This window comes from Leuresthes tenuis, unplaced genomic scaffold, assembly GCF_036924035.1.
Source record: "Leuresthes tenuis unplaced genomic scaffold, fLeuTen1.0.hap1 SCAF_6, whole genome shotgun sequence".
Lineage (NCBI taxonomy): Eukaryota > Metazoa > Chordata > Actinopteri > Atheriniformes > Atherinopsidae > Leuresthes > Leuresthes tenuis.
The window spans coordinates 17,782,810-17,804,319 of NW_027325360.1; the positions used below are offsets into that span (position 1 = coordinate 17,782,810).

General features: G+C 42.8%; 1 protein-coding gene across 2 annotated transcripts; it reads right to left on the reverse strand.

Annotated features, from left to right (window-relative positions):
• Positions 1-472: 472 nt before the first annotated feature.
• On the reverse strand, positions 473-21,119 carry ssh1a (slingshot protein phosphatase 1a). Of its 2 annotated transcripts, XM_072387954.1 has the most exons (15): positions 20,919-21,119; positions 18,423-18,460; positions 11,417-11,517; positions 8,885-8,949; positions 8,258-8,379; positions 7,759-7,827; positions 7,502-7,567; positions 7,041-7,235; positions 6,796-6,889; positions 6,188-6,316; positions 5,942-5,988; positions 5,680-5,826; positions 4,015-4,215; positions 3,215-3,908; positions 473-3,121 (listed from the first exon to the last, which is right to left on the reverse strand). In XM_072387954.1, the coding sequence occupies exons 1-15, from the start codon at positions 20,997-20,999 to the stop codon at positions 2,006-2,008; spliced, it is 3,165 nt and encodes a 1,054-aa protein (XP_072244055.1). In that variant the 5' UTR covers positions 21,000-21,119; the 3' UTR covers positions 473-2,005. The 2 variants fall into 2 exon arrangements, with proteins under 2 accessions (XP_072244055.1, XP_072244056.1); XM_072387955.1 differs by lacking the exons at positions 18,423-18,460; positions 20,919-21,119 and adding an exon at positions 13,190-13,688.
• Positions 21,120-21,510: the final 391 nt, after the last annotated feature.

Here is a 21,510-nt window from a genome sequence, read left to right on the forward strand (position 1 = left end):
AAACACCGCAGCTGGAAGGTTTTATACAGGTGTTCACACCCATAAGACATTTAATAACATCTCTGCCACTTCGCTTCCCCTCCACATCCTGTTCTGTGAAGACGCACAGGAATCAAGGCGAGAATGAACTAAAGTATATAACTTAAATAGCTCACTGATGTCATGCAGACGGTTCCGAGAAGCTAAATGTTATATAAGCTGGCTGTTAGAAAATGCTTCTGCTGCCAAAGCATACAGATGAGGGCACGATGATGTAATCTCAGGGTACACACTGCATTACGGTCCAGTCACTGCACACACACACTCTAGTTGGGCCTTAACATCTGGGTCCAACTGTTTTCTGCCGTCCAATCTCATTCTGCAGCTGCTCAAATCGATCACATTTATCAAGTGAATTTTAAGTTTCCAGCACTGCTTTTGTTCTTTACGATTCGAGCACCAGTCATCGAAAACAAACGAGACGCGCGACGGCTTCTGTAAAAGAAATGTTTATTTTCATCATTAACACATACAGTATATTATCTTCACCAACATAAAAAGTGCAATATGCATTAAAACTACAGCAATGTACAGTACAAAAATTACTGCATACTTAAATATAAAAAGAAAATGGTTACAAAACTGTGAAGTAACCTACTGTGATCGTTTGTCACAAGTGACAAAAGCTTCAAACTCATTGATGATATGAGCGTAAAAGCTTAACAGCTATGAGCCTGGCGACTCCTCCGAGTCTCGTTCATCCCTCCCAAAGGTGCAAAAAGAGGTGACAGCATTTAAATATGTACGCGATTGACATCATGATTCACATATTTTGTACAGCTTCAATGGCGTTTCCAATTTGTTGAGACAGCCAAAAATAACTTTGGTGTTCCACATTGCAAAAAGCACAAATGAGTTTAAAATGTTGGCAGCACTTTAAAAAAAAAAGGACTTAAGCATAAAAAAAATAAATGCTTGGATAGAATGTTTTTTCTTGACGCTGTATCTTCTAGGTTTATACGTCAGAAATGTACAGCGAAGTTGAGCTTGGGAAAAGCCCTCACAGACTTCCTAAGTTCTGACTCTCATACCGAGCGTTTCTATCATGACTCTCGAGACTATTGTACTATGTAAGGAAAGATGAGGTTAATAACATTATTCCAATGTTATTTTGGAAGATATCTCGCTGTGTACCGGTCTTCACTCAATGGAAGAAAAAAAAAAAAAAGAAAAAGCAGTGCAAAAGGAAACAACAAACTCAGAAATGCTGTGTTTGTTGAAAACAGTGCCTCTGGCAAAGGTTACCACCTTCTCTTTCATCCCATTCACTCACTCATGGACTTGGGTGTAGTTAATGCATTAAAATACACTTCTGCGTTAAAAACCGATTTCCTCGCTCTAACTCAACATCACTTAAGGAAGTGAATTCAACTCTGGCCTAGTGTTTGTCTAAGCAAGAGCTCCTTGAATGCAACATGAGGTAACCTTTTAGTCTTACAACCCTAAAACACGACCTGTGATAAACAACTCTACAACTTAAGTTTCTCTCACACTCTCTGAGGGATTCAAGTTCATCAATGTTGGCTACCACTTTTTTTTTTTTTTTTTTTTTTTTTTTTACCCAACAGATAAAAAGGTACTGTAAGTGCCAATGGAAACTAGGTTGAAGGTTATAGCGTGCCTTGTACCATCTTATCCTGCAGTTTCTCACACAGCTCTATGCCTCTGGTCTCTTGGGTAAGGCACTTGTTTGTCCATGATTCAAATAAAGTTAGAGGTGAACTGATGGCTTAACACATTTGTCAGATACAGCAATATGACTTTCATCACTGTGAACAGTAGTTTGAGAAACAATGTGGCATAAGACAATGTCCTCTTCTTATATAACAGTTGGCGTGTTTGTTTTTTTTAAAGAAAAACTGTTTCCTTGGACTTTCCAGAATCTGTGCTGCTCTCTCTCCATTCATAGTCTCTTCCCAACACAACATATATAATATATATATATATCTAAGCTCCACTTGATTTGTCAGCTTCTGGACTCCCATGGAAGCGCTCTCTCCGGAGTGTGCAGGTTTTTGTAGGGTCGGGACCCAGCAGAGATGCTGGGGGAGTCCCACTCCAGCCCTGGGTCTGGCTCCGGGGACAGTGAGAGGAGCAGCAGTGTGCCAGCATCCGAGGAGCAGGCTGAGCACAGGTCCTCGGAGGAGAAGTTGAGGCTGCCCAACTTGGCCAGCGAGTTGGACCGCTTCAGCCGTGACGGCACTGTCAGACCTGCCAGCCGCATGCGGGTCTCTATCTCCTGCGCCCTCTGGCGTACGAGGCCAGGTTTCCCCCTTACGCTTCGCAGACTGTCGCTGCTGGAGCTGCGCGTTAAGGTGGAGCCATGAGGTGGGGAGGTGGGCGTGAGCAGCCCAGATCCCGCCACCCCCAACAAGGCTTCATTGGTCAGTGGCACCACCAGTGGCTCTAACCGCACTTGGCATGGTGTTGAAGATTTAGTGAAGTCACCTGTAAAGCTGGAGAACTCCTCCTCCTCCTCGCTGTGAGACAAACTTTTCTTGGACCTTTGGCATGTGTGCAAAGGCTTCAGAGAGTGCAGGCTCTCCTGAGACAAACCCGAAAGTCTCTCTAGTCTCTCTGCACGACGGCGGACCAGCCCAGATCGTTGCAGCTGTAAAAGGGTCTCCTGCTGTTGACCAAGGCAACAAGCCACTACAGGCTTCCCTTCCTCCAAATCTAATCTCATCAGCTCAGGGAGGGCATCTGCAGGAGCTTCTGACTGAATGTCATCAAGCTCAGTCTTTACCTCCAAGTGTTCAGCATTCTCATCAAGCTTCGCTGACTTCTGTGGTTCTCCTGACTGCTCCTCTCTGTCAAGTGGAGCAGTGGGTAGAGAGGCAGCACAGTTGGCACAGTCACACAGAGGGCCATGGGGGCACAGCGGTCCCACTGAAGAGGTGAGGCCGTCGGAGGAGGTATGGGACTGTGAGAATGAAGCACTTGGGACTGTGGAGGGAGGACTGGGGTTAAGGCAAAACTTAGGAGTTGAGGCAGAAGAATCTTCTTTCTGATGGGACTTTGTTTGATCCCACCTAGACAGCATAGAAGCATCACTTGGAAGAAGGATGGAGGATGCATTTTCCTAAATAAAGACACGTCAAAAAACCAAATTATTCATACAGCTATTAACAGCATTTTCATTTCAAAGAATGGACTGATCATATTGCTCACTTACATTGTAGTTTTGTAGAATGCTCAAATTGTTGTTGTTGTTTTCATTGAGCGTTGCCAGATCCATCCCGATCCCCTCCGTATCCCCCTCTGCTTCAACTTCTTGTGTTTCCCCATTGCCTCCATCACTACCCCCTCCATCATCTGGCTGCATTAGGACCTCCATCTCTGCTTCCTCCTTTTGTACCTCCTCCTCATCCTCTTCCTCCACTGTGCTGAACTCCAGTCTCAGACGCAGCTCCTCGAGTGGCTCGGGTCCGCGACTGCATGTCTGGGCAGCTGTCCCCTCCGCTGTCGGCCCAAAGTGGGGAAGTGGCAAGCCCTCGCGCCCATCGAAGGCCTCGTCATCCAGCAGAGCATCTCGCTCAACATCCTCAATTTCTATAAAGACTTTTTCCATGCCAAGAAGAGGGGGGCCACGCACGGGCGTTGATGGTTCGCTGTCCAGCGCCGAGTCAGAGAGGCGGCGGAAATAGTAGTTGTTGTAGGCCGGGTCGATCTCCAGCGCAACAGTCCGACGTGGGGAGGGGCATGCAGCACCTTTATCAGACAGCGCCTCCTCACAGCAGGGAGACATCCCTGGCTCTGGAGTCAGGTGTCCTCCTTCCTCTCCTCCGCAACACTGAGCCAAACCCTGCTGCCCCTCTGCCATCTCACAGTCTGTGTCTGGATGCCACAGCTTGTTGTGACGCTGTTTGCTGGAAAATAGAGAAATACAGCATGCAGGAGGAGGGCAGGAGTAAATAAAACAACTAGAAAACTACTAGACTAGAACTCTGCACACACAAACTGAGAGGACCTTACCTGGCGTCTAAAATGCCCTCGTACTCCGCCAGCTGCCTCATGAAACTGGGGTTGGGTCGTGTGATGCTCCTCTTCTGCTTGACAAAGTTGTAAGCTTTCTCCAGCGACCAGCCGTACTCCTTCATGGCATAAGCAATAACAGTGGAGGCGGACCGACTGACGCCCATCTTACAGTGAACGAGACACTTGGAGTGATTCTTTCTGTGGGTAAGAATCATATGCAGATCTATGTAAAACATATTGTACATACAGCCAGTGACAATCAGTAAACAAGCTGATCACTGTCCCTCTTGCACGTTTGTGTACGGGTGTCCACTGCACCTCATAACCAGGAAGATGAAACAAATGAAGGCGATAATGTTTTTCTGATTGTTCTGGAACCATCGGTGTAGATTCTGTATATTGTGAACAAACCCAGTAGAAGCTCTGTGAAGAGGGCTGTGCATTTCTCATTATAATTTGACTGAATTCCCAAGCAGCAGAAAGTGAGTAACAGATAAAGGAAGAGTCTGTTAGAGATCATGACAGAGAGTCTGTTAGCAGTGAGCACGAGCGAATAAGAGTCTGTCTTGATCAAGAGAGTGAATCGGTAAGAGTGGGAGCGGCATAGGGAAGACGTTCAAATGCTGTGGGAAATAATGCTTCTAAAAAAAAATAAAAAAAAAAAAACTGGAAAGGAATGCTCATCATCTACAGTTTGTGATAATCTGCAGATTCAGAGTCTGGAAAAAAAGGGCACAAGGGACAAGACATCATTGGTCTGAGCTATGCAAAAGGAGGTGGTGCTGCGTGCTTCACTAGTGGAGGAGGCTTCACGGGCTCAGAAACACTTCTGAACGCCACCATCAGTGATCTCAGTTTCTTCCTCCAGTGCTCGATACAGGTGCTGGAACAGCATGTGTTGCTACATATGCAACCTCTTTTTCAGAGTAGGTTTTGCTTCTGTCAACAACACATTCGGCACACGTCACATCAGCTTGGCTCTGTATTTAAAGAGTCCGGCCTGCCTGCAGTTCAGACTAATTGAAAACATTTGGTGAATTATGAAACGACAAATACGACAACAGAAGAACTGTCTGACCACTGAAATCCAAAAATCAAGCAAGAATGGGGGAAAAACTTCTCGATTTCAAAACTGTTATTGAAAGAAGAGGTAAAAACAGCAGGGTGGTAATGAGCCGCCGTTCCAGCATATATCTGTCAAAGACATCTGAGATGATGTCTCTGTACATTTTTCTACTAAAACAAAGGGTTTACGTATCTGCACTTACAAGAGCGTCCCAGTTTTTTAGGAAACAAGTCGTATACTTCAAAGATTAAGTAGTTTCTTCAACTTATAATATCTTTTAACTCTACCACATTAGTAGATTTAGTACATTTCTAAATTTCTACCTTGAGTCATACAAAAGTAATCCCTCTTAAAGCAGTAGAAGTATGTGGCGGTGTATTTCTTTCTACTGGTCTTTTTTTTTTATACTGTGGAGAAACTTTCGGAACGAGTAGTGGAAATTTCAATTCCTGAAAACTTCAATTCCTGAAAACTTTCATTTAAACTTTGCGTTCTCTGGGAAATCACATCTCAACATTTCATTTGACAGTCCGACAGAGATAAGATGCGTTTGCAGTTAACTGATAAACAAGTTTTCCGTTCCACTGAGGACTCACTTTGCCTTCACAATAAAGTTGTACGTGTCGTTCCAGTGAGCGAGCAGGTCGGTGGCCTCTTCATCGTAGACGCGTATGTTGTGGTAACTGAACGTCCCTGGAAAGAAGTTGTCTATCTCCCGGGTAACGTTGAGGATGTAGCCCACTCTGGGGAAGAAAGATAACGTTAACTCATGCCCAACATTCTTTCTTGCTCATATCATAATGAAAATATGCGTTGCGTGTGGTTATCTTAGCTCCTCCATAATCTAAAATAAATCACCCCGTCTCTTGCAGCTCCTCCAAATTAGACGCATTCCACTCAGATCCCTAAAAACAAATGAGAGAAAATAATGTTTAGACTGAGTGTATTCTCAAATCTTTGGAAGACTGTTCTTCCTCCAAATGATTATTTCAGTGAGATGACTTAAACACCAGCCCCCCTTTGGGAATGAAAGTAAAATTATTCACAGCAACAAGTACAGCAGAAGTTTTTCTGTGAATGTAAGAGACGGCTTGAGTTTCTCACCAGGTACACATGGTCAAAGATGAGGGTAGCTTTGTCCATCTGGCCAAGGATTAGCAGCATCTCATTGTCAATAAACTCTTTGTACTCCTTCAGGTTGCAGTTCATGTGCTGCTCCAACTCTGTGCGGATCTAAAAGATAAAAATAATTACGTGGAATTGCCTGATTTCTCTTTCAATTCCTTGAAAGCCTCTTGTTAAATGTCAAGTGCCAAAACTCATGCTAATTTTACCATTACCAAGTAACAGTGACGAGAATCTGAGAGGCCAAGAAAACTTTCAGTTAAGACTGCTGAAGAAAATCGTCCTGATATAACCGGATAAGAAATTAGACTTTCAGAAGAAGTGCTGTGGTGAAATGTGTGATAAAAGCACACTTTGACTCATGTTTAACATAAATATTCTGCTATGCGTTGTGGTTTGTTAATGAACCTGAACTAAATATACCTAGGTAAAGAAAGTCAATCTAATATGTGCCTTGAGATATATAAAAAAATATTAGAATGTGTGACTTTTTCAAAGAAAAAAAAAAAAAGCCACTGGAAACTAAACCACAAGACACAAACAAAATGCAGCAGTTTATTACAGATTTCGTGGAATTGGGCTTTTACCTGTTTGCAGGTGACGTTCTCAAGGTCCTGGCACGTCATGATGCTTCGGAGTTTGGCTTTAATAAGGCACTCTGTCCTTTCTCTTTCTGAAGGCCTAGCAAAGATCCAGTTTCAATAAAATCTAATCAGCCACACGGTTAATCGGTCCCATATGAAATGTGAAGCTACTTCAACAACAGCTACACAGTGAGCGGCGTCCGTCTTCGCACAATGAACTGCTTCTGGTGTCGACGGTGTTTGCTTACTTGTCGACAAACATGGTGGGCGAATCTGGTCGTGTGGTCTCCAGGTCCTTCATTGCGTTCCACTCGTTGATGCAGCTCTGCTCTGAAGCGATGCAGCTCTCGTAGTAGCCTGTCCAGGTGAGAGCCATGCCTCCGGGGAAGTAATTAAACCTGCGTGACACCTCACAAGCCTTGTGCAGCACCTGCAAGGCCGACCTAGATTGTTGTCGATCAAAAATAATAAAGATTAGAGATGTAGGGGGCTCGTGTACGTCTGATTTCCTAAGCTACACTAGTAAAACAATCAAATAAATGTAGTATTAACTGGCTTTATACGAGTGTGTGCACATTTGCCCTCATGCCAGCAGATGGCACAATGACTCAGCAACTGTCTCAACCTGCAACGCCGCAGCAGCGCGTCTATCAGGAGACTAAACTACTGTAGACGGCCACAGTGACTCCAGAGGTGGATTACTGCTCACCACATAGCCTGCACTGACACGGGTTTGAAGACGTGAGTTCGACCTGCCGTGTTCACAGTAAAACCCCTGTAGAGCAGAGAAAACACACGGTCAGACCCTGAGCTGGTGCACAACGCAGGGATGAACGAATAAGTCAAAGTGTTGGAGGAGTGGATGCATTGTTTGGTAAAAATCTGACAAATAGTGTTGCTGCTGCTGCTGTGTTCCCGGTCCTTACAGCGGGAAAAAAAAAAAAGAAAGAAAGAGAGAGAGCTCACCCGTCTCCATCCAGATGGATCTTTGTGTCGCTCCACAGAGGTAGCACCATGCCGATTGAACAGCTTTTGCTGGCAGAGGAGAGTAAAAACATTAATAGCAGGCAAACAGACAGAGGTAGAAAGAAATTATATGAAAAGAAGCTTTAATTTGAGCATCTATGCTATTTTAGAGGTTAAAAAGTATTAATTAGAGTGACTACATCATAAAAATTCTATTCCACAGGAAAAAAAATTGACATTTTCTTCCAAATGCATCCCATTTCCATGCATTAAAAATGTTGACACTCCTTAATAACTCCATGAATTTCTCATCTGTTGGACACGAGCAAATATTTACACTTTGAGGCAAAGCTCTGCAGTGGAATGTTGTTTAAAGAGTGGCATCTTCCAAAAGGTTCCATTTACAGCATTCACAAGCAGCGCCAACACAATGACAATACCAATAGATGGCCCTTAGCTTTTAAAATGATACAACCTAACAAAATGAGCCTCCTTTTACCAGTCTTTGCTGGTAAAGTCGATTCCCAACAGCATGTTCTCCTCCGTGTCCTGTCGCCCGCTGGTGTACACCACCACCATGTAGCGCACACGGTCTGACCAGGCGCTCTCCAGCCGCACCGCCTGCATGGGTCGCAGAGAGTTTACGTCAAAGTAGTTCCTGCTTTAGGAGTCGCACTTTAGAGCTGCTCAACACTGTGATATTAAACCGAGAGAGCGTGACAAAACAAAAACAAACGTGCAAGTGCCAAGCTTTGATTGTTAAAACCAGCGAAGGGTATGGAGAAGCATCCGAAGTGGAAAAAAAAAAGGGACAAAAGAGGAGTCCCAGCTGGACTTGTGAAGCAAACCGGACGACGGGCTTTATGTAATAGTTTAACTGGATATCATTAGGATGCGGGAGAGCACACGGATGGTGGAGAATAAACAAAATAACTCTGCTTCACACACACGCATGTACACACATACCATGGAAACATTTCGTAACGCTCTCCCGAGAGCGTTCAAACCTCTCGTGAGCTAATAATTACAGTGAGCAAATAAGCATCCTAAGTGGACGATAAAATTAATTGTAGAGGGTTTGCTCAGACCGGCCCTTCGTCACATACGTACTTATGCTGTCTCTTACCAGTTTGATTCTGTCCTCGGAGCGGAGAATGTTTATCATCACCTGCAGGTGTTGAGGTAAGTCACCTGTTGAGGAAGATGGTGGATTGTTTTACTTTGACAGCACTGAATGAGAAGATTAGTAAGGATTTCTTGTTTGAGGGACACACGATAACATGATTAAAAGCACTGCTGTAGGGTTTTTTTTTGTTGTTTTTTTCTTTTAAATAAAAGCTAGATGACGTTACACTGCTCCCTAGTGTTAAACACCAATAACACCCCCCCCTCCCCTTCCAAAAGGTTTGTCCTTCAAACAATAAACCTTAACATGTCCAGTGTATTTTATTAGCTGACAAGTCTTATTACCCAACTGAAGAGAAAAGAACTGACAATAACTTTCTGTCATTGCATGAGGAAACTCATCGACCGCAAAAACCACAATTCAAGAACGTGTCTTTGTTCATCTTACATGTGTCAAGACATGTCAGCGCTGGATAATAAAACAGGGTGTGGAGACGGACCAGCAGCAAAGTAGCAGGTAACAGCGAATGTGTTGTTTTGACATACATCCCAACAGGGCAAACAGACAACTTGTAAGATCCTACTTGTATGAAAGAGAAAGTGTCTGATTTGAGAGTTCTGTTTTTTTTTTCTTCCTTTTTTTAATCTCAACAGTTTCACTAAATTTTAAAATCAGACCAATGTCTCAAAGTTTCACAGACACAAGTCATTATATCTCATAAAGTGTGACTTTCAGCTACCTTCACCAGTCAAAAGCTCTTGCAGCAAAAACTAAGGACAAGTATTGAAAAAAAGTATTTAAACTTAGCTTCAGCTGAGCGTGAACAGATGCTGGCACAAAGAAGCTGCTTCCGAAATATGCACATTAATTAAACCTGATAAGAACTGTTCTGACATAATTTAGCAAAACTTTACATTTTAATGGACTGGGAATGAGCCAGTGAGGTTTAATGCTGATCAAAAATGTCCTTGGCACCCCGCATGTGCTAGCTGTCAAAAAACAAACAAGATTATGAATAAATAGCTCAAGTTTCAGCGTGTGGATGATGAAGGTGTTGCATCCACTGCGTTTAACCAAAGGTACATATGAATTATTCCCTGCCGACTTCAAACACATTTCCTGCAGTATGAGACGACCCAACAGTTAAATTTCACCCAACAGATCACTTTGAGTCTCCTTTAAAATGTTTCAAACACTGTACCCAAACTGTAAAGTGCGATTAAAGTGGGCATGTGTTGTGAATGATTTCTTAAAGCTCCTCGCAGTGATCATTTGAACACGTTGGCTTGGTTAACGAAAACCATAAATGTTCACAGTCTGTGGCTGCTAAAAGAAAATGTTGATAAAAACCATTTAAATGTCACTTTGCATTTAGTAGTCCGGATCAATATGGATCGTATAAATGCACCGTCTCAGTGTTTATATTGATACTGATTTATATTGAGCAGTTCAAATAAGTCGATCTGATAGTCTTGATCATCACAACTGACTTCCAGCTCAGAGTTCAGCTACATCCACGCCACAGTGGGTATTCACTTATTCCCCTGAATACAATCTTTTATTTGAAAAGAAGACATTTACATACATCCATACAGCGAGAGTTCCTGTTTATAAAATGAAAAGTCAGACGTGTCATGCTGCAGGCATGGTCAGCCCAGATAAATACAGCTTCACAAACTACACAGATGTTTCTGTATTTTTCAGCTCTCTTGTGAATCTGGCTAATGATGAACTTTGAGTCACTGAAAGGCAGCTTTTAGAACAAGAATCCCTTTATTAAGCACTTTCTATAAGTCTCTCTTCTCACTTCTCCCCTAAATGCCACAGTTACTGAGAAATGACACGGCTATTTCCCCAGGCCAAAGTTTCTAAGGAGAAAGTAGGTCCTGCAAATATGCGACGTACCTGACAAAGTGGCCAATGACATGAACTTGCCAAATGACTTGGCAGCAGATTGGCTGCTGGCTGATGGTGAATTCCCATCATGCCACAGCACTGTCAGGTCAGCCTTTAAAGCAGCTATTGTGGCTTTCAATAGTGACATTTTTAAAACGGCCTTTGATTAATGACCTGTTCGGTCGAACCTGCGATGTGACAAAATTGGCCGCTGTAAGCAAAAGTCGCTATTGTGGAAGAATAAACACAACCTACAATCAGTATTGTCTTGGTCTTGTATAATTGATTTACACAACTAGAGAACGCTCAGAACGATCACACAGCCTCTGTGAAGTTACCACAGTGGGAATAAGGGAGATCATGTAGGGCCACATGAATAGTAAGGCCCCGCTTTAATCGTCAACAGAAGTTTTGTTCGCAGCGCTACCATACGCTGGATTTAAATCCTAATCTTCCTAAGGGCTGGAACATGCTTATCGGCGACACAGCCTCCATCCTCCTCACCTCAGCTAGAAACATCTGCTGCAGTATTAAGGAATGCAGCACCTGAACTCATCTTACAAAGTTTGCTACAGGCAGTGATGAGAGCTAAGGTGCAGTTGTGCTCAATTTGGTGTCATGACTTGTGTTCCTCACCTGCATGTTTGTGATGAGGATGTGCTTTCTGGTCCTGGTGACTGCTCCCCTGCTGCAAGAAGAGAGCAGCACCCTTCACCATGAAGAAGCTCTCACTCAAGCTGCAAATAAACGAGAGCAAAGAGTTACAGATCTTCAGACACGTGCCGCAGAACGGCTCAGCACAATCACTCCAAATTTGTTTAGTCAGAAAATGGACCAAACAGAGAGGCACAAGACAAAACTAAAATTTTGGTTTCAACAAGACAGTTAGTTCAGTTAGAGGGAGCCAATGAGATAAGCATAAATCACGGCTGTCTGCTGCTGGCGAATTAACTCAACAGCTGAGAGGAGAAGCCAAGCTGCCACGTTACAGAAGCAGACATCGGGTCTGTGGCCGCCATGAATCAAGCTTTGATCCTGAATGCTGATCGGTCTTCTTTCTGCTGCACGGGCAGCACTCACATTTGACTCGTCAGGTCTTTGCTGGCGAGCTATAATGCAACACAGAGCTAAGTAATTAACCGGACTGCAGTTCTCTGTTGTGCTTAACTTTCATAATGAGCTAAAAGCAGCAATTACCACCTGACATCTGCCTGTAAAAATCCTGACTTTCCCGGGTTAGGCATTGGAACTGTCAACAGATGACACAAGAGAGGAACTGCAATAAAAACAAGTGAGGTGTTTCCTCCAGGCTAAATTCAGTCATTCCATCTCGCTGAATAACAAAGTGCACACACACTCGTACAGAACTGATGTGTGACGGAATCAAAACAAAGTCCTGCCAGGTACTGCAGACACACCTGTCTCTATAGCTACAGCTATCATGACATCAGTGTACTGAGGTATTACTGACTAATATCAGCTTAACGAAGCCAAATCAAAATGAATTACAATCAATAATGTTAAAAATCGAATAAAGAGAAATGTGCTGATACATAGGAAAAAAAGCACTGATTAAATACTAGTCTTAATGAATGCTTTTCATATGAATGAAACCATCATTAAACTTCCCCTTAAACAAACTTTTTCCTGATCAGATCCCCCCCCAGCACTGCAGAGGAAAAAAAAGCAGTTCTGTGACAAGACATGGGGCTAGAAACCTCTCAAAAAGAGCTTTTGTGTCACTTTGATAGATTTTTGTCCAACTTTGTTCTCAGTTTGACATTTACGAGGCTGCCAGGAAGGCCCACTGTCAGGGAATGATAGATAATGAGGCAAAAGTGGAACTATTGAGAGGAAAACGGGGGCTACGGTCCCGTCACTATTAAAGACTCTGCCCGGTGACGACTGTAAAAAAACAAAAACAATACTAATTCATATTGAACTTTTCCGTGTTAATCAGATAACTTCCAAGAAAAAACAGAACAAAAATTCAATGTGAAATGTGGAGACGTGTGAAACTTGTAGTCATGAGTAAATAAAGAGCTGTGCAACTGCAGACATCACGGCTGAACAGCCCCATCTCTACTGTCTCCTGCCCCGAGGCACCCTACTATCAGCTTCTCCACAAATGTTAGGGCTAAAGTTACATCTGCTATCAAAGTAAACATAGACTACAACTACAGAAACACTTTTGCCAGAAACCTAAATTGTTTAGCAATATTGTAATTCTACCTCATTTGCAGAAAAACACAAGAAGTTAAATCACTTGGCTGCAGAGCCACAGAACTACGGCCGGTAATGAATTAGATCAAAGAGTCCAAACCTTAGACAAGAGTTTGATCTAACTTTGTTCCAAGCTGGAAAAATAAAAATAATTAAAAAGATTAAAGAAGACTCAGCTCCACTTACATGCGGTTTATCTCACTCTGGGTCAACACGGCATTCTCCACAAAATATGGTATCATCTTCATCATGGCCTCCTGAATGGGTTCTACAACCAGATGCATCCTGTTGACCGGAATAAAACTCAGGCCTGTCCGGCACGAGCTAATTCCTCCCCATCCACGGCCAGAAACAACGAAGGAGCAAAACGAGGAATGACAGCATCAAGAGTTGCCCCGCAGATTTTGAGTGACAGACTGACAGACAGCCTGCACTCATCTGTGCTGCTCGGTGGAAAAGTGCCGTGTGTTCAGACGCCACTCCCTCTGGCCGCCTCTTCCTCCTCCCTCATCTGAGCGTCTCTGTTTGCGAGGCAGCCTCCTGCCTGCAGGGACACACTGCAGCCTCCACCCGCTGCCTCAGGCACCCACAACGTCCCTCTTGTCTTTTGCAATCTTTTGCTGTAAATGACGGCTACGCATCCAAGCCAGTGAGCAAAGAGATTCGGCTAGAATTCGAGAGAAAGATTTTGCCTCCCTCAGCATGAACTCTCATCTTTATTTTTCTTGATCCACCGAGGCAGAATCGTCAGAACGTGTTTCGCCTTAACCGAGAGATAAACATATCCATTCCCAGGCTTTTCTGTTGCTGAAAGCAACTCTCAAACATTCAATAAGAAAGAACCCGTTCTCTTTGTCTCCGGAGCAAAGCCACTTGGAGGACAACAAAGCAGACCTGAAGAATTTTGGCTGAGAAAAAAAACTTCCAAATGGGACGTCTGCTGGAGCACACCACGAAGGGTCAACAAACTACAAGGTAGTGCCTTCACGGATCTCAACACATGGACAAAGCATAGGTGGCCCAGGCAATGAGAAGAACTGGCATTGTCCCAAAGCTCCCAAATCTCATTATACAAAGGCTTATAAGGGAAGGATAATCTTGTCTCTCTCCTTCAAGTGGCCAGTGCTCGCTGCCACTCACTCAAATGTACTGCCACTAAACACACCGTGTGAGATTATGAGGTATTACATAGGTGAAGGAGGACATTTCTTTAATGACCCAACATCTGCAACACCATGGGAATATTCCTATTGAATACAAGGACAGGAAAGGACAGAACTGAAATTAGACAAATAATAAAGCAAATAAAGTCCTCAAGAAAAACTGAAACCGCAAATTGGGAGTCGACTTTGACATTTTTCCTCACTCTCCTTCTTTTTACTATGCTTTGAAACCCTTAAAACATATACTAAATGTTTACTAAAAAATGGTATTCAACCTGGGAGGATTTGCTGAGAAAAACTGATAATAAAAGCACTGTGAAGCAGATAGCCCTCCAACTTTCCTTTACAAAAACATGAAGTCTGTTACACCTGGGGACTGGCAGAGTATTTGACAAACTGACATGGGTTCATGCACCGGGCACATCAAACTGTCCACATGAACGTCCTGGAGAGCTTAAGGTTTGGTGAAGAAAGAGCAGAGACACATTGATAGAGCACCTTCCCCTGGATTTGAGGTCAAGCTTTAAGAAGCAGCAGGTAGGGATGACGACATGTCATGGAGTTATAGTGTTCTGCTCCATAAGTATCCAGATGGATGTGGATGAGCAGAACAGGACCAGATGTCCTCTAAGCCACTGCACAGAGTCCCCAGGTGAACCGATATGAGAGAGAGCTGGACTGAGTTAGAGGCTACGTGGAGGCTGTAGCCATACGGGTTTCGTCACGGTCTTTGAGAGTTGTGCACATGGCAGCACACTGAGGGAAAAAAAAAGCCTAATCTTGGGGCTGTGTGTTGCTTAATGCTGGCATTTTTCTCACTGACACAACTGAAGGGAGTAGAGAGGGGGAGGGGCACAGCAGGGAGGATCGCATCTCCTCAGGTATCAGAACAGGCATGGATGGTCTGAGCGGGAAACAAATGACATCAGCATTTTGCCTCCGAAAAACAGCACCCGAGACGTACCGAGAAGTGATGAGTCTGCTGCGGTTCGTCTGCTTAATTTAAACTAAAAGCCAGAAATGAATATATCAAGGCGTCTTATCACGGCCAGTGTTAAAAGTGAAGCTCTAAGATTCAATAGACGACACATAAAGCACAAGCTCCTTAGTATACTTTCTGCTATTAGTGAAGTTGAGAATCTTACCCTCCGTGTTTAATCCCTTGTCCTCACACACACCAGGCACAACATCCAAACTGACACATGAAGGTGCGTTCTTGCCCAATAACGTGCCTTGCCCAACTCTTAACCTGGTGGTTAAGTGAAATCATTCCTTGGTTCAGTGGAACAGACACCTGTAACATGTTTTTGTTGGCATTCATCAACTCCTCCTCCTTCTCCAACACCCCCCCCGGGCTTTTCAACCTTATCGAAGTCCGCCAGGAACAGCGCGCACAAATACTCCCACTTGGCAGGTGTACATTTGTCCATCAACAGATGCAACTCCACAACTGGTGTAAAAGATCGGTACATCCTGATAAATACGTCTGTCAACTAAAAGACAACTTAATACGGCTATATACACATGAATTTATTGCCAGTTTAATTGCATAACGTGGCAACATACCTCTCGAAAAATGGAACACATCTAGGAGCAAGTCAGGACGGGTATCGGGAATACATCACTCTCGAACACATACATTGCTTAGGGACATTACATAGGCTATTGCGTAAGTGAAGAAAGACTGACGCATCGTCTATCGAACGGACAGAAACAATGTTCTGCTACTTGAAAGGTTCCTCTAGTTGACATATCCACTGAAGTAAAGTTAGAAGTAAAGAAATAACCACGTGGAAAATCACAAACCTCACAGAGAAAATAAACCCATCGAAGCAACCCACATTCACAGGAGAACAGAGGCCTCTGTCAAAATGAGTGGCATGTGAACGCCTGCGCTATCATCATCGGATCATCTTGACAGGTCAGTTTTGAGCTGATATGCGCTGTTCCAACAAGTTATTGTTAAGAGCCGATCTGAACTGAAAGTTTAAATCTCTCCCTTTTGCACCAGCATTTGTGTCAAAATGCTATCAAATTCAATTTGGCTCCATTTAAGGTATACACGCCTTCAATAGCCATAAGACTCGGTTGCATCATATCAAACTGTAACAGCTCGTTTGTTCTGTTGCTAAGTTTATTTGTATAGTAAATCTGTGCAGCTGGATCGCTCCGACATACTTTGTAAAGCGCTAATTTGTCACTCAAAGATAAAACTACACCTTGCTGTGAATATTTTCAGAATAACATTAAACACAGGTTAGCGGTTTAATCCTAAATTCACACTGCTCACAACACGTAGTCCTGGTCCTGTCGCTCTGTTGGAAGACCGACTGAAACAACTCCAGACCGAAGAAAAACCAAACATTTTCTGATACGCCGCAATATTTGGAGACGTGTTCAATTGTGTGCCATTTGCTCAAGAAAAAAAAGCATCATTATTGCAGCAAACCTGAACAAAAAGCAGGTTTTCAGGACCGATGAATTAGCTGCACGGCATTCTTTCCCTCATATTTTAAGCAAGCTAATTGAGCAGGAAAAAGTATGGGCTAAGACACGTTTTTCCGCCATCCCTGACTACGCTGCCACTGTCTTTTCGTCTACTCTCTAATGTCGGAGTTTCGCTGCGGGCACGGCTCTGGCAGATCTTCCTCACAAACACAGCAGCATCAAAGTAAGTGAAGTGACGATAAACTATTACTGAGGATAAAACTGCATAATTTTCCACACAATCTCAGTCTGAAAGTTTGGAAGATCAAGTCTAATTGGACTCGGCGTCACTCCACAGCTGAGATGTGGGAACATTTTAGGTTGGAGCTGAACGAGAAAGCGGAGCCCATTGATGTGAACATATAAGTAACTACACCCCTTTGCCAAATGGAGAAAAGGTAGGTAAATGAGTACCATTCTAAATCTTTCTCTGAAGTCTTTCTCACCCATGTAATTTTACAAATTTGGACAAATATATGTAGAAAGCGCGGATTATCAAATTCTGCTTCCCTGCACCGTGCAGGAAGCGATAACACGGTTGTTTGTGTAGCAGATAAGAGGACACACAAAGGAAGGGTCAGCCAATAGAAACAGACACAAAGACACTCAAATAAACAAGACAAACCAGACAGATAGGAGCAAAGAACCAGTAGAGACTCTCATGCTGAGCTGAAGCTAACAAAGTGCACACAGTTAACGCTAGCTTTCCTCTGAGCTATGTGAGCACACAGCTAATAATGTTGCTAAATTCTACGTTAAATGAACCTCGATCATTTTTTGTCCCACCCTTTAAGCTGAGGGGTTGGTTTAGTGGGTCTGTTTCAAAAACATACATATTTATGAAATAAACAAACATCACCGCACTGCAGTTCCAAAACGGAAACACTTTTTCGTTTTCCAATCATCTCATTGCATATAAAAGCCTGCAAACTTGATTTGCACCAACGGTTTTGTTGGACTTGTTTGCCAGTCTAATGCTTTTATGTTGTCATTTCATCGGTAGCTAACAAACATGCTAAAACTATAATAATATTGTTAATCTCCATCAATTCTTGGAGAAAATATCCTCCAAGAGATTGCACATATTGCACCGTTACAGGCCGCTGTGCACTGACTCGGGGCATATAAGCTGTTTGCATTTACATACTTGGGAGAAATATCCAAATTCTTACTTATTTCACTTGTCTTTGTATATGAACAGTATACGAACATTTGAAGTTCATGCACATCCGCAAGGGAATCGATGGCAGTGTAGGCAGATCTTACATTGTGCAGAAGGTTAATAATGCTTTGTTATTTCTATCTTTCTACGTGTTATCACAAGTCAATGCTTAACACGAGGCATAACAAAACAATTAAAAAAAAAACAGCTCAGCATAGAACTAAACAACACTCATAGAAACGCTGTGGAAAAGCAAAGTGACTCATCTGATGATGCACAGTGCAAGAACATGTTCATCAATCCAAATGCTGATAAATAAACAGACATTCTGGTCAACACATCATTTCAGAGATGGCTAAAAATCCCATGCTTTTTATATAGTTGGCTATCAGAAACTGATGACTGAGGCAACACGACAGACAGACGCGTTCAATGACGCCTGCTCTTATTTGTTGATGCCAGCTAGTCTGCCGCCACTCCACATTTCCCTACATGACTCAAGGGCAGATGCCGGTAATCAGTCAACACCACCTGCTACAATAGTGCAACCAGCTTTGCCGTGCACCAGACAACAGAAGGGCAAAACTAAACTTTTAGGGAGACTTACCTCTGATTTATGCGCCGTTCATCTTCACTCCCAAAATCCTGGAAAGTAGATAAGATGTCAGAATAAATACCACACTGAATCACTAATAAACACATGGTTTACCCTTATGTTTTACCAGTGATCAACTCTGATAAATCAACATGACAAGGTAACACAAGGTGCAGGTGATAGAGAGTGTTTTATCTTCACGTTCAACAGTAAACAGATAACAGAATACCTTCAACTTTAATATAAACTGAGATGAAAAATGCTGCCCAACTCTTTAAGGCCAACAGGGCTCCAGCTGCCACTCCTGTCATCTGTAACCATGACAAGACCGTGCAACTATCTCATAACAGCAACACTGAACCTCACATGCTGACCTACGTGCAAACTCCAGACGGAAGTTTGTTATTTACCACTTTACCACAGAATCCGTACCACACAGACAAGCTGCAAGGATTTAGCTAAAAACTCTCACATTTTTTCCCCAAAATCTAAATATGGGTTTATCTTAAAAAAAAAACAAAAACATCTTTTTGTTTTATAACTTAACAATAATCTAAATGACAAATGGTTTTAAAAAAATCTAAATTATTAATGCCCACATAATAGCAAGTTTGGGGGCAAAGCTACCACGAAAATGAAGTCGTGGCCGATGTTGAACTGTCAAACAAACAACCTCAATTAACGCTTTGATTGTCTTTATCCATTCATTTGATGCCTACTGTTGTAGCATGAGCATACAATCAATTTAATAACTGTTATAAAGATTTTATAAGAGAAATAATTACAAAAATGTGTGCTTGCCCTTTTGGGCTTTCTGAACAAGAATCGTACCTGGCAGGGATGCCATGTCCACAAAGGAAGGTGACGCCATAAAAAGGGTGCAGACGCCATCAGTTAGACAGTCGACAAAAATAATGTGGAAATATGACGTCTGTTAACCCTTTCTTTAAACAGGTACATGAAGACATAGACAAATATACTCCAGATAATTGCAAATATAGTTTTAATTAGTAACTTTAACAAATGATGGAAAAGTACTTTAACGAGACGCCTCGGGGAGCTCCCGGTGCACCGCTGCTGCCGATTACTCAGCAGGAAAAGAAGAAGAACAGAGTGGCCATTTCGCGGACCAGTGGAGGTGATGCACAGGTAATCGTGGAACAATGCATAAGTAGGTATGACCCCATTAATCTGTCTTGGGGTGAAATCATTTCCCCCACACTGACTGCCTCATGCCAGCATCTGCATGCCTGTTTACCTCAGCTCTTTTCCTCCACTACAGCACTACTCCTCCACCCCTCCCACCCTCCACCAGTAGATGACATCATAGCTGCAGCAGATTTCTGACAGCTTTTTTTCTGTCACACGTTGACACAAACCCATCAGAAACAATGAGGTGGCGGCACAAAACAAAAAAAAAACAATTCCTTCACGAGAGGGAATCTATTTTCAACGAGTAACTACGCTATGGCTTTAAAAGGATGCACCGGCTTCACCGTGCAGTTAGAATTAGGAGTATTTCAGCCAAACTCTATTCCAACAAAAACAGTGCTTGAAGCTCAGATGCTTGTAGTTGTAAATAAATACAGATGTCAACCCTGATTTGTCTGATTCTGGTATGCAGAACAAGGTGAGCTCATCTGTTTACAGCTGGTAGGTAGTGCCCCCATCTGGCTACTATTATCTGTGCTTGAAAATTGTAAAGGTAACTTGTGGTTTGAATGACAGAGTTGTGGAACAATCATTACCATTTCCTTATTGTTGGTGTCCAGAAAGCAAGAAACTTAAACTGTGACTCTCGACTGCTTTAGAGAGCTGTAAGCAAGTTTTAATCGTTTTTTTTTTTTTCACATCTTGCTGATTGCTAGTCCAGAAAGGCAATATCTATCTTAGAGAGAGTTACCACTAATTTAATGGAAACCAACACATATATATCATATGTATAGATGACTGAGTGTTTCTAATTTGTTGCCTGGAAATTAGGTTTTACTGCTAATTCCAGCTGCCACAGTAAAACACCATAATACCAGAGGAGAACATGAAATTATTGTCAATATTACAGTTCTACACACAGTTAACAGCGCCGGGTTGTTGTTGTACTAAAAAGAGGTGATATACACAAAACACTGACTTTCAATATCATAAACAGAGCATTTTAACGTTAGCTGTAGCTTACATAATTGATATGGCACATATCAAAGTAAGCTAGCATATGCTATATAAAATGTTCACCCAAAAAGGAACACTTGCTGGATTTTTACAATGTAACATACCGGCATGTTAATATGTTAAATATATAGGTATATGTTGTAGCCAACTTGAGGTAAATGTAACGAAAGCTTTTGAGAGCTACCATTAGCTAACAGCCTAGCAGAACACGTTAACTAGCGGCGCTAATTTAGCTCTAATCAGCGGGCCTTTCTCTAGCAACATCCCCTTCATCCTCAGTGCTGCCCAGGAGACCTCCACACTGGAACATCACTTTTTTGCACCCAGGGCCAGACTGACCTCCCCCGCTGTCGTAGTTGCTGTGCTGGCGGTGGATGCGGCGCTCGGTGTCGGGGACCGCTGCAGTGTGACCAACGCCATGGCTGGATGCTGAGGATGATGCACCGACCGGCCGCTGTGGCCTGGAGAGCTGCAGCTAGCTGCTGGGCTAACGATGCATACAACTGATGATTGGAGGGAGAGGGACCGTGTTATTATCCTGCAGGCTGGGCTCTCAGTGCAGGAAGTGCTGTCCTCATGGCCCCTTCTATCCTGCCACTGTCTTTAACGTAGTACAGTAATAACACTATATAATACACTATATGTGTATATATATAATGTATCTAAATAAAACTGTTTAAAATTTGAAGAAAAGGTCTTGTCTGGAGTAGAACGCTTTAATTCAAAGGAAAGGTCATGTTATATGAGTTTATATGAAAGCTTAACAATGTATACAATACTTAAATAAATGTGCTTTTTTAAATAACCCATCATTGCATGTTGTTTGTTTGGAGGCCACAGTGCATTGCACACAGGTGCGTGTAAAAAAAAAATCACAAAAGAAAACCGTTAACACATTTCATATTGATTGACTCTTTATTCTGATTATATT